We start from the raw sequence: 13,726 nt of genomic DNA, 5'->3' as shown, positions 1-13,726 counted from the left end.
GTGCGGTGTGGCGGGATGGAACGCAGGCTGCGTGTGTGTGCATGCGCCGAGGATTTCCCAAAATCAAAAACGTACTTGACAAGTGGAGGCTTGTCTGACTGGACCTAACATGGAGGACCAAGAATAGTCTAGTGCCATCCAGCCAGGTGCGCAGCCTCTCCTGCCTTCTCCTATCATCCAAGGACTGTTGGCTTCGTCATCCGGGACCACAATGAAAAGGGAGAGACTCGCGGCTGATATAGCTCAAATTCTGCGCGCCACGCTGCTCAACGACATGGTTAGGCCTGACGAGACAACCGGCATGGCTAGGCCTGACGAGACAACTGGCGCGGGGCCAGCGCTCAACATCAAAGGTGCGCCCGTCCCACTACCGAAATTCAGTGGCTACAAGGACCGACACTCGCCGCAAGACTTTCTGGAGAAGTACTCGGAGTACTATGATATTGCGGGGATCCCCGCTGACCGCCGTTTGCAGTTGCTTCCAGCAGCGTTGGAGGGGTCAGCCAAACAATGGTGGCGCTTCTCAGGTGCGCACCTCAACTGGCAGTCCTTCACGCCCAAATTCAGGATGGAGTTTACCACCGTTGCCTACAAGTTTATACTAAAGGCAGAGCTAGATCAGTGCACTCAGTATCCGGTAGAAAACCTCAAGCAGTTCATTCACGTCATTGCCGAATACTATGACTGTATAGCGGAGCCTGTTTCAGATGCCAAAAAGGTGGAACGCATGCAGAGAATAGAAATGCATCCAACATTCTAAGAACTAAGAGCCACCGTGAACTTCGCAAACCTGCAAGAAATGGCGAAGGCGGCCGGCCCTATCGTGGAATACACTTGGCATTGCCTGCGCAACGCACCACCGCCACCACCACGTATTGCACAAGCAGCAGCTGATTTGGCCTTTGTCTATTCATCATTGAACACCACTGCAATGCCCAGCCAAATCCTCCCGGCCCAGCAATGAGAGTGACAGCTGTAGCCTGTGGCAGTTTTGGCTTTTGTGTGTCCGTGGTCAACGACACTTCACGCTGGAGCCCCTGAGTGGAACCCCTCACCTGTGCCATTCGCTTGCATGCCGAACACACAGGCCAACTACATTTCGGCACCGCAACAACTCGGGAGAGCGCCTCAGAATTTCGGGTTTCAAGCGATGCAAGGTCTCCTGCGATTCGAGCCGCCAAACCACAGTATCAAGTGTCGGCGGTGTGGTGGTTTTTGGCCACATTGTGTCACAATGTGGCCAAAATTGGCCACACGGCTGTGTCACAATGTTGTCCTTGTGCGGGATTTTCTTGAGGTGGCAGGTATCTCCATATGGGCCTTGGCAGATGGTCACTGCACTCTGACCCATGTGGGCTCATCAAATTTAAAAAGGCACCGAAGCAGCCACGTGCGTCGCATGCTGGACACCAACCCCTGCCAGTCTGTAGGACAGCGTTGCAATGTGATTAGCAAGGTCAAGAGCCTGATGAAAATGTGGCCAGCTCTCTACAGGCACTTTTTGCAGATGTGCAGGATGTATGCCACAATACCACTGAGAGTGGCGAGTGTAGTCTAGAGAACCTTAGGGAGGAGCAGAAGCAGAAACTTAATAACATCCTTGCCGACCATAACCATATTTTTACCACTCTGCCAGGTTGCACGTCCCTGGTGGTTCACAAAATAGACACAGGCAGCCACCCACAAGTTAGATGCAAGCTGCGCCCAGTTAACAGCCAAGAGAGAGAAATTCTTAATGGGTGTATCCAAGATTTGCTGGACCAAACCTCATTGAGCCCTGCTCCACTTCCTGGGCTAGTGCCTCTGTATTAGTAAAGAAGAAAACTGGAGGATATCGCCTTGCAGTCGACTACAGAACCTTAAATGCAGTCTCAACTGTGCCAGTACATCCTATGCCCCACATAGACTGGGTACTGGCTCAGCTCGGCCGCGTTAGGTGGTTCACGAGCCTCGACCTTCCTCGGGGCTTCATTCATATGTCGGTTGCTCCTGAAGATGTACCGAAGACTGCATTCCTGTGCCACAGAGGAGTGTTTCAATTTAAGCGAATGCCATTTGGGGTAGCAGGTGGGCCGGCAACATTTCAGTCTCTCATGGACAAAGTGTTAGAAGGCATAAAACATAACTACGGCATGGCACTTCTTGACGATGTGCTCATTTATTCAGAAACTTTTGAGGACCACCTACAACATATCAATGAGGTACTGCAAAGAATTGGCTCTGCAGGTCTGACAATCAATCCCAGCAAAGTTACATGCTGTGAACAGGCATTAAAGTTCCTTGGACATGTAATCTCTCCAGGCAAATGTCAACCTGACCCGGACAAGGTGCGAGCAATTGCAGAGTTCCCATCCCCTAAAACAGTCAAGGCGCTCCAAATGTTTTTGGGCCTTGTGTGATACTACAGAAATTTTAACCCCTGGTTTTCTGACAAACAGACCCCTGACAGCTCTCCTCAAGAAAGGAGCCCATTGGGTTTCGGGTGCCAAGCAACAGACAGCATTCAAGACTCTGAGGCTAATGCTGGCAGGAGAGGTGGCTGTGTTATTGCCTGACCTGAACAGACCCTTTGTGATTGAAACAGATGCCAGTGGCAGTGTTGTTGCAGGAAGTCGAAGGTGAACTCAGGCCTGTGTCATTTATAAGCAGTACCCTCAGCGCTGCTGAAAAGCACTATGCTGTCCAAGAATGGGAATGCCTCACTGTGTTGTGGGCTGTCGATAGATTACGATCGTGTATAAATTCACATCATTTGAGGTGCATTGTGACCATGCCTCCTTGGCTTGGATGTTTACAATTGAGCAGACATCGTGCAGAGTGTGACGTTGGGTGTTGAGATTACAAGGGATCAAGTGTACCATAAGGCATCATAAAGGACGAGCCAACATCTCAGCGGATGTACTAAGCAGGTGCCCCATCTCTGCTGCCGAATCTGCTCAGCCTTGTTTGGTGGAGGACTGGTTTCCCATCGAAATGCAAGAGCCACAAAACATTCGTTTTGAACTAGCAGCCCCTGTTGACGTGACTGATGTGTCTCCACTCACCGACACTGCAAAGTTCCAGTTGGAACAACACAAGGATCCACTGCTGCTGCAGCTGCTGCAATACTTAAAGTCTGGCCTGCTACCTGGTGGCACTAAAGAGCCTAAGGGGGTACAGGACCTAGCTGATGACAACGAAATCTCGAACAATGGTATCCTTATGTACACGGCCGGTGAACGTAAGGTTGCCTGGCTTCCCTAACACTTATGAGACATGGCACTGAAAATGGAGCATGACCACCCCCTAAGTTGGCATTTAGGCTTCTTTAAAACTTGGAAACATGTGAAGAGCCGGTTCACATGGCTCGGTATCTGCTCCAATATCTCCCATTACATCCGCAGCTGCCAGCAGTGCCAGGCTTTTAAACGTCACTGGCAAAAACCAGGACTGATGGACAGCTCATGGGCCACCCACCCTATGCAGCAGCTAAGTGTGAACCTTATTGGGCTACTGCCCACAACCCCTCAGCGCCACAAGTACATCCTGGTGGTGCTGGACAAGTTCACGAAGTTTGTGGAGCTTTTCCTGTTACGTGCGCCTACCTCCAAATTCATCATCGATAAAATGATTGATGTTTTTTGCCGACATGGTGTGCCTAGCTCCATCTCTAGCGACAATGGCAAACCATTCATAAGCAAACTGTGGAGAGGCATTCTCCAGCAATGGGGAATCAAGGAGAGCCACACAGTCCCAATACAGACCAGCAGGACAGACTGTGGAATGCCATAATGCAATGGTTAAACAATGCCTGGTGGGCTACTGCACTTCCCACAGGGACTGGGACAAAAGGCTGCCCGAACTGGCATTTGCAAGGCATATCTGGAAGTGTAGTTACTGACTTTACGCCTGCCTTCTTGTGCTATGGGCGGGAACTACGGAACCCGTGGAGCCATCACAATCAGGCAGCTGGCCCCGAGGTGCCCCCTTCTGCACCTCATGCCCTAGCTGCTGAACTGGATGTGTACCTTCGAGATGCCTGGGCCTTTGCAAAGGGCCACCAAACTTTGGCAAAAGCCATCCAGGCAAAGTACTACAACAAAAAGCGCACTCCAGCTACCTTCCAAGTTGGAGACTTGGTTCTCTGGGACACGCACTCGCTAAGTAAGGCAGCTATTGAATTCACAGCCAAGTTTGCCCCTCGACGCACAGGCCCATTTAGAGTGACTGCACACATTGTACGCAATACCTACAGACTCAGAGACCCGGCTACAGGGGAACAGAAAGGCCTCACTAATGCAGACCAGCTGAGCACTTATCATGTGCCTTGGAAGCCCTCTTCACAGGATAAAGGGGGGGAGGGGATTTGCGAAGGTACCGCCGACGCCAGGCGGTGTAGAGTCGCAGGCACGGGACGGCAGGCAATGGTGTGTGGCAGGGAGGGAGAACATGGAGGCCGTGTGTGCATGGTCGGCATGCGGGAGCGCACGGCAACAAACTGAGTGAGTGAAGTAATCGGTAGAGCAAACCGCATGCGGTGCAGTGGGACAGAACGCAGACTGCATGTGTGTGCATGCGCCGAGGATTTCCCAAAATAAATAACGTACTTGACAAGCTACATCAACACGCATAGAACGAGACTGGCCACGTGATGCTTTCATCAATGCATAGCACTTTTCATATCTCAATATTTCACTCGTCGGATTCTATCACTAGAACTGTTATACCTAGAAATTTTAACTTACCTCTACCAAAGAATGTATATGGAGAACGGCTAATGTAGTTTCTCAGTCAAACTTTGGAATGAACTTCTGCCTAATACAAAAGAGGCTTCTCATGTTCCGTCTGTCATTAGGAGATATCTTGTGCATAATGTTTCTACAGATGAACTTTTCGAATAAGATGTGTATACTTCGAACGTGTTTGTCGGAAACATTAGCGTGTTAAGGTAACCTCTTTGTATATCACTTGTGCAGTCAATTTCGCTTACAGGATTCTTTTCTTCTCTTCCGTATAAAGTGCAGTTCACTTATAACATATATGTATAACATTATATTGGTAATAACGATGAGTCGATTTAAGAGTATCAAGTTACGTATTAGGGCTGTGAGATAAAAAACACATATACACTCGACACACCTTATAATGAAATGGTATATAACGACATCATGAATATAACGAAGTAAATTACATTCCCCTTGAAATCCTTATAGAGATCCACATATATAAAGCCCCATTTTAAAGAAGTGAAATTGTTCTGCCAATGGATATAACGAGCCAGATTCATCTCCGAAATGGAAAAAAATACCAGACCCTTTTGCACCGAATACATCAGTTTCCATTAGGTTTTGCACTCGCTCGCCGCAGCAGTTAGAAATTCCCGCGTACCTGCATCGAACATGCCGTCGAGCAACACTGGTCTTACCACCGCTTGTAGCTGTGCACCTGCGCACTAGCAGTGGCTCACTATCGCACTTCTCAACTGACCTCTCTTTCTTGCGCATGCCTGGCTTAGTGTTCCTGTATATGCTCCCGCAGGGAGCAGAGTTGCACATAACTTTACCGGCGCCGCTCGCACCGCTATTGGCCAAGCGCGAAAAATGACGTCAAATGATCCGCGCCGCTGCGAAGCCAACTTTACGGGCGCATCGCCGACTCATGCGAACTCGTCGTTTCCGTCAGTACCATCGCCATTGCAATCAGTGGACCGTCGATCGTGCGTTCAGAGGAGCAGCTAGAAGCTCTTGCATCTTGAATCTTTTTCTACTTGCAGATTTGCTGCTACTAAATAGCTGATTAGTCTAGCTGAATAGTAAGCACTACTAAATAGTAAGCACTACTAAATAGTAAGTACTACTAAATAGTAAGTACTACTAAATAGTAATAGTAAATAAAAGTAAGCTTTGCTTAAAATGTGCGCATGTCAACATTTGAAATGCGCTTAAATCTGTGTGTGCACCGCATGTATCGAAAACGTGCAGCTGTTGTGAACGATGGTTAGTGATAAATGGCGCTCTGTTAACGGTCACTGACATAACTGCAGGCACGATAGCTCTCTTGGCGACGGTCATTAATCGGCTGGTTTCGGCAGCCAAAATGCGCTAAGTGTCTACCTTACGTGTGTAAAGTTCTAAACACTCTTTAAAACATTTCTTGATTTCTGACCATGATAAGACAACTTCAAATGCATGCTGAAAATCATTGCACCGCTTTTTGTGGCAACGTACTGCGCGTTTGCGAGCGAACTTTGGAGCTGTTCGAGCCACGGGAATACTTTATTTTGGGGAATCGAAGGCGGTCCTACCCCCTATTTGTATGTTCGTGTGTGTGTTTGTATATGCGTGTTTACATAGGTACATACAAAGTTTCGGTTGGTTGGAAGCCCACCCCCTCTGGCTGCACGAATGACTCGTTCGAGCGTAGGCTGTATTAAGAAGTGCCCTTTGCTAAGCGCCTGCGAACAATTGCCGCTTGTAGCTCGCGACCACTAGAGAAAATGGCGGAACACCGCGCGGCATTTGGCTCCTGCGCGCGCGAGGAGTGGCTTCGCTGCAGAGCTGGATCACGGCGGCGGACCTATGCGCAACTCTGCTCCCTGCGGGAGCATATACAGGAACACTAGCCTGGCTGCGCGAGCCGCGCCACGCTGCGCTACTACGCGCGGCAGTGCAAGATGAGTGCATTTCCTTCTAATGTGTTTCTAATGCGGGGGAGGTTTCGGAGGCCACGCCCAGGCCTCTGAAACCTCCCCCAGCACAATGTCAAGGCCTCAGGGTGGTAAACACAATGCAGGGAACGTCTGAGTCAGGAAAAGCCTTTATGGGGCATGAGCATAAGAAAAATACATATATCCAGAAAGCCTGCGTTGCCAACCCAATGGCAAAACCCTAACATACGATAAACTTTATATACAAAGCTAGTTAATCGAAAATATTGTCTTAAGTCCTCGCACACAGCATATCATTAAGTTGAAAATATTTACATAAAGTCTATTGACGTCGCCACGTCACCTCGTCATCGGTGCTCCTGACGACACGTCGTTGGGCACGCCGATGCGTTGTAGACTCGACGTCGCTGTGTCCAACGTTCGGTTCACGGTTAGCCTGATTAGGGGGTCAGGAGGGTGGAGTGACCTAGGCGCCTGGATCGTCAGTCAACTGCGGCTTCCGGTGGGTGGTCCACTCAGCTCGCGGGTCGTGGCCACGGCAGCTGAAGAACTGCTTCCTCTGGGTTGCCACCATCTCCGTGATCCACCCGCCCTGTTCGGCCTCCAGCCCCTTCTCCTCGCCTTCGTCCCAGAGCGTAGCTGGGCTGCTCTCTTCGGCTACGTGTCCCTTCTCCCCTTGGCCACGTAGCTGCGCGTGCACTTTTGCGCTTCTTCTTCTGCTTTCATATTGTATTCTTTTTATTCATACGCTCTGATTTTCTATCTTCTTTTTTCTTTATTTCTGCCATCGACTCCTCGTGTCTTCTTGCTTTCTTTTTCTGCTGCTTCTTCTTCTTTCTTTCTTCCTTTATTGGCTCATGACACACAATTTATGGGGTCATGCGCAAGCCTGGACGAATCGCACCATGCTACGCAGCTACATGCTGTGGTGCAAAACAGTAGTGTATTCACTTCTCTCTTTCCCTAAGGTGTGCCGCGCAGCCAGCTACCGCTGGGCCTGGCCTTAGAGATCTCCCAGGCAAATCTCAGGGGCACACCCAGGCCGTGTATTCAATACTTCTCCTGGAGGTGCGCTGCGCAAGCTGGCAGATGGGAGTGGTCTCCAAGATTGCATTGGCACCGGTGCAATCTCGGAGGCCATGAGCTGGTCAAGCCATGTTCGCTTGCCTCCTCAATCCCTCAGCGGAGTGCTGTGTTGTGTGCCGTGTGCTGCTCGATCGCGACGAGTCAAGTGAAAAGCAAATGTGCAAGACGATCACAATGAAACAGAAGGCAGCTATATAAAGGCTGTCGCATGAGGTGCTAAGAAGTTGCTTGTTGCACGTGCCGAAGATTCTTCTGTTGTTTTATTCAAATTTTATCGCATGAGTGGCTGTGTAGCGGTTTCGGAGGCCGCAATGCCACCTTCTTATTTCCATATTTACAATTGTGCGCCCCATGGTGCATATGTTGCTGTAAAAAGCAATAATGGATATAATGAAGTAACGGACATAACTAAAAAATTTCAGCTCCCCCTATAACTCTGTTATAATGAGGTTCGAGTGTATAATGATATCTTATTCACCACATATCAGATATAACAATCACAATTTTGCCTTCTGGATGGCGCTTCCCATGCAGAATAATCGTGACATTTGCGTTGCTAAGTTGCCCTTAAATGAACAATGCTGAGATTTGGCAAAAAGGTTGCCTACACAAGTTCATGTCTGCCGCCATTACTGCACAGCACAGCATGTCCCGCCCGTGCACCAGTCGCAAAACCCCCAGAGAGCATTGTGGGTTGGCACAATGTGCCACAAGATGGCGCCAGCCGCTTTGCATCCACATTGCCCGTGATCGTGCTCCACGCATCCGGAGAAGAGAGAGAGGATAAAAAAAAAAATGAGGTGCAGTTTGCTATTGATTGCGATAGAAAATTAGTGGACAGCTATATAAAATAAGGATAGTAGTTTTATTGGTTGTATAAACTTGTAAGCATTCACTTACTAACCAAATTAACAAGCATGGTGTCACGAATGCAAGTAAACATGAACACATCTCACTCGATGATTGCGGAAACTCGCTGCCAAAATGCCGGAGGAAGCGCAGCAGCACCAGCAAGCGAATTGACCTTCATACTAGGTCTTGCATCAATGCGAACTAAGCGACAAAGACACAGCACACACGAAGCTATCAGCACTCGGTGCACTCTGTCTCCATCCCAGATCTCTTTCACAGGGTTCGTACAGGTCTCAAGAGACAAAAATTCAAGGACATTCAAGGGCTGTCAAAGTTTTTTCAAGGGTGCACGGCAGCATCCCATGTAGCAATTTTTTACTGTCACAACATTTCTAAAACACTATACTTACACTTATATTAACTTATTATTATATTGAGTCAGTAAAATTGGCACTTTGTTATATCAGAATTTTGTTATATTGAAATTGGACCTTTTATGCAAATAAGTAGTCGGTAAGAAATTTCTTTTTTGATACAGGAGTGTAAAATATTTAAAATTATGGTGCAACCGGAAAAAATACATTTCACTTAAACAAAAATAATTTTCTTCAATTTGAGAGTCCACTACTGAATATACGGTTTCATGCCGTGTCGATGATATCTTTATATAGATGGTACGAAATGGAGCCTGCAAAGATTTTGCACTCACTCCGGCGTTGGCTGATAGTACCATCACCCACAGTGGCATGGCGATATCAGCCATCTTGGCTTTTTGAACCTTTGCACCTACAGCCGACTGCCTCCAAGAAAAAACAGACCGTGTGAAATAAAAGAAAAAGTTACAGAGGCACTTAAGTCTCCTTACGTGCATTGAACGCAAAAGCATTATGATTCTTCCGTGCAATACTTTTCACTTGGTTATACGCTCGAATTGAACAAAGTTAATTTTGGGAGTGGGCCAGGTCAGTTTTGGTTATGGGTCAAATCAATTTTCAAATTGGGCAAAGTTAATATTTGGGTGTGGGCCACCCAAACTTTGGGGCTGGGCCAGGTCTGTTTTGAATGTGGGTCAACTCAATTTTCGAATTCGGCAAAGTCAATTTTTTGGATGAGGGCCCTGGCATCCATCTGATGTTGTGGCTGTCCATAGTGGGATTTCGCAGTGTGAGCTGCAGCAGGTCCAGCACCAGGAATGTGACGTCATCAGTTGGTCACGTGGGTTTTGTAACCATTGGATGTTAACACTGGACACTCGCCAGATTTTCCGCTTCCTGGGACATACAATGCTTTCTCATTAACAAACGAGCTGCTGCACCCATCTTTGTGCTGAGCACTTGATATGGTAGAATTGCACTGTATCGCCAGACCCAAGCACCTTTATTCTGTCTCCCTTCCACTCCTCTTAAATATAAGTCTGATAGCGTCAATGGGGAAGGGGTGGAACAGAGACAGGGGAGAGTCGTGAGAGGATGTGACCGTGATGTAGGCGTGCTGTGCAAGCTACAGGGATCAAAGGCGAGTGTGGCGAAGGTACACATGCGTGACATGCAGGTAGGTGTGATGGATTGTTTTTTTTTTTTTACTGTACCATTGTTTCTAAAACAGCTGAGTTCACAACTGATCGGCCATAGAAAGCAGATCACAAAATCGATTTTAGACTATTACTCAAGACGTGCAAGGGTTTTCAAGAGGAAAAAGAATTCCAGGACTTTCAAGGGCCTTGAAAACATACTTTTCAATTTAAGGGTTCTCAAAGGTTTCAAGGACCTGTGAGCACCCTGCTTTCAGGATAGGGCCTGCACGGCCACACCATACGCAGCAGCCACCACAGTGAAACGCCCCCTCCACCCCCCTCCTTACCATCCCCCTCCCCGGTGCCTTGCACGCGACGGAAGACGGGGTGCTTAGTCTCCGCTTTCCTTCCTTGCATGCACGAGATTGAGCCGTCATCGACGGCTCACCCTCGCACACTTTCACTCGCATGTACAGCATACGACGTGTGGCGATGTTATCACCCTTGGACTTTATATGGCACATCACGGCGACACCGATGGCAGAAATGCACCTGGAGTGTCCACACAATTGATCGCAATTCTTAAATAATGCAATGTGACGTGCGCCTTTTCTACACTCTTCAGCAAGCGTGTAAATGTGCCGCAGAAGCAGCCTCACAGAAGATGGCACCGACAAAGCGCGAAGCTGTGTCACAAATTTTGAGCTGCAAATTTTGCTAGACTTTGCCAGAATTTTACTGGAATTTGCTAGAATTTACTAGAAATTTTACTAGAATTTTACTAGGAATTTGGAAGTGCAAATTTTGCTAGACTCAAACAGGTACGAGCTCGAGCAGGAGCGCTGCGATCATGACGGCTGCATCCAGGGGCCATACCGATCAACGGAAAAGGCAGGCTTTGTGCGCCAAAGCGAAACCCCCCATGAAACCAACACGGTGGAAGCCACTGACATTACTGAGCTCTGGGAGCATGTCGCTAGTCGCTACTGATGATGAAACAAGTGGTGCTTCGATGGAGGAGTTTCTGAGTGCAGATGGTGCTGCCTTGTTCTGTGAAGAGATGTCCAACGGGGCAATCGTCACTACGACCGACAGCTACGTTGTGCTACGGTGACGACGACAGCAGCAGCAGTGAGGAGATTGACACTGGCCTGTCTTTGACACCGACCCTAATTGAGTCGCTCATTGGTTTCATGCAAGCCAATTTATTGCCACCAGTGTTTGCGCAGCAGCTGGACATGATGCACACCGTGGTTGTGAAACTAAAATTCCTGTGAAAGCAAGTGCAGATTTCTGACTATTTTAGAGCGCCTAATGCTTGTCACGCTGTTTAGAAGTACAAATAAAAATTTTATTTTTCACTGCCTACTTTTTACAACATCTATTTTTAGCGCAAATGGCATTTGGTTTTTGAGCTACAAAGGTACCTATATTCAGTAAAGCTTTTTTACAGAAGTCCAATATAGCGATGATAGGTTATAACGATCTGGACTTTACATTCTTCTTGATATCATTATAACTGTACTGCACTGTACTACTAAATTACATGTTAAATCTATGATACCACTTATTACTTTCAATTGCTTTTCTTTATTGTGCCAATCTACCTCGTAAAACTGCTTTTCTTACTTGCGCTAACACAACTTTGATGTACTTGACCCCCTATTAGCCTCTGGCTATGGGTCTAGATAGATTTTGTGTATTTTTGTGTGATCCAAAAAGAAAGAAAAAATTGAAAATCGACACGGGGAGAAGGGGGGGGGGGGATGTAGGTGTCTTGTGTGGATTATTGCCGTGGCCCTCCCTACTTTGGACTTTTGACATGCGGTAAATGATGCTAAACCTGGCAATGAAAAGGACCCTGCTTTTTACTGTCGGCACGACTGCAGATCGACCAGTGCAGCACCAACCATGGCTACATGCGAAACGGTGATCGAGCCACGTGATGCACAGTCCACGCTTTCATATGTCACACAGATCGAACTTCACGAGCTGACGATAATCGATAATACCCACCTGCCCACAAAGCTAGGAAAACCCTTCCGTACTTTGAAGGAAAACTGGGAAGAAAATATTTCTATACAATAAAAGATCGCTTAAAGCACAGATCCAATGTTAAACATAAATTCTCATAATTAAAATGTTCAGTATAACACAACTTCACAGCTTGTTTAGCTTCGAAGGGCAAAAAGCACTTGATTGTTATTAACAGACATTCTATTGATTAAAAGAATATGTTCCAAACCTTCATATAGAACTGAGCTGTAATTGGTGCTGGCACACTAAATTCCCTTTAATAGCACTTTTAATAACTGTACATCCTAAGTGCCAAGATACTGATAACTTGCAACATTATTGTTGCGCATAGCTAATAGACTCCTGAGCCTGTGGAGCACTGTTTTCTCAAAGAAATTTGTAAGTATTAAACTTCGTATAAATTTTCGACCTATTTGATATTCAATTCCATATCCGGATTCCTCTTCTTGATTAAATATTTCATTTGAAATCTACTACTATTTGGTATTCGCACAACCCTAATTTTTAATGTTTTGCCGTTCATGTGAAACTGCCAAAGTTTTTCCTTCTCATTTTATTAGCATCACCGGAAAATTTATTGACTAACAGTGGCTAGTAAGGTCATAGTGAGGTCAACAGATACAGGCTCCTATCAGCATGGCTGGGAGGGGGGCTCTATCTTGTGAAAATTATTTTATGTCTCCGACTTTTTCACCTTCCACTACTGGGTTGTGCGGTTCCCCACCCGCGCTGTTGCCAGTATTAGCTACTCAGCATAATACATCACACGAACAGAATTGAAGAGAAAGAAAAGATTGATTGCCTCGATTCCCAAGAACCTGTTGAAGCTCGAGAACACAAAATGTGGCGTTCCATACCTAGAAAGAAATGATGCTGCTGAACATGATACACCCTACGGCAAAACATCGCACAAGGTATGCACAGAAAAGAATTAGGCAGAACTACATGCTGGTATTTTGGTGTTTTAGTGTTATGAAAAAAGCCAAATGGACCAAAGTACTAACCACAGAAGCAGTTCAGGGTCAGCCTACCTGAGTTGCCCCAAGACTTTGAGCGGATTGGCTCCCATGCGGTCCAGCTTGTTGATGAAGGCCACGCAGGGAACTGAATAGCGTCGCATCTGACGACACACAGTCAGTGTTTGTGACTGCACCCCCCCAACCTGCACACCCCGAGGCCGAAGCATCAGGTCAATAACATGCGAGAAGCACTGCCATAAAGTCCAGAAGCAGGCTGCCTCGCCACAATGACAGCTTCCAGCCACAGCTTTCACATGAAAACAAAATCTCCGCTGTCTATAACTACAAGGCCTGTCACGCACACAGTTCTCGTGGCTTATCAAACATTGAGCTTTGACACTACTAGTAAAGCACATTGAAATGTTCAAGCTATATAAAGAGAAACGAACAAAGCAACACACAAGCAGTAAATGGTCTTCTTTGAAGCATGCCACAAATATGCCAATGGATTCAGGGAGAACTTTGAGTGACTTCAAAACAAACGCAGTTGAGAGGAAACATGTTTTTTTCAATAGCACAGTGTCCACGGCAACCGACATAAAATCTGTTAGTAAGGTGGGTTTTCTTCACACA

At 47.0% G+C, this 13,726-nt stretch overlaps 1 protein-coding gene across 1 annotated transcript in view; it reads right to left on the bottom strand.

The window, feature by feature from the left end:
- mEFG1 (mitochondrial translation elongation factor G 1) overlaps positions 1 to 13,726 on the bottom strand; it is a 156,330-nt gene that overhangs the window by 117,214 nt on the left and 25,390 nt on the right. The window contains exon 5 of the mRNA XM_050186761.2: positions 13,166 to 13,296. Coding sequence (XP_050042718.1) covers positions 13,166 to 13,296 — 131 coding nt within the window. The remainder of the gene's footprint in view (positions 1 to 13,165; positions 13,297 to 13,726) is intronic.

Source organism: Dermacentor andersoni, chromosome 2, assembly GCF_023375885.2.
Source record: "Dermacentor andersoni chromosome 2, qqDerAnde1_hic_scaffold, whole genome shotgun sequence".
NCBI classification, from domain to species: Eukaryota; Metazoa; Arthropoda; class Arachnida; order Ixodida; family Ixodidae; genus Dermacentor; species Dermacentor andersoni.
The sequence above is the reverse complement of the archived record's forward strand: the minus strand, read 5'-3'. Positions and strand labels throughout refer to the sequence as shown.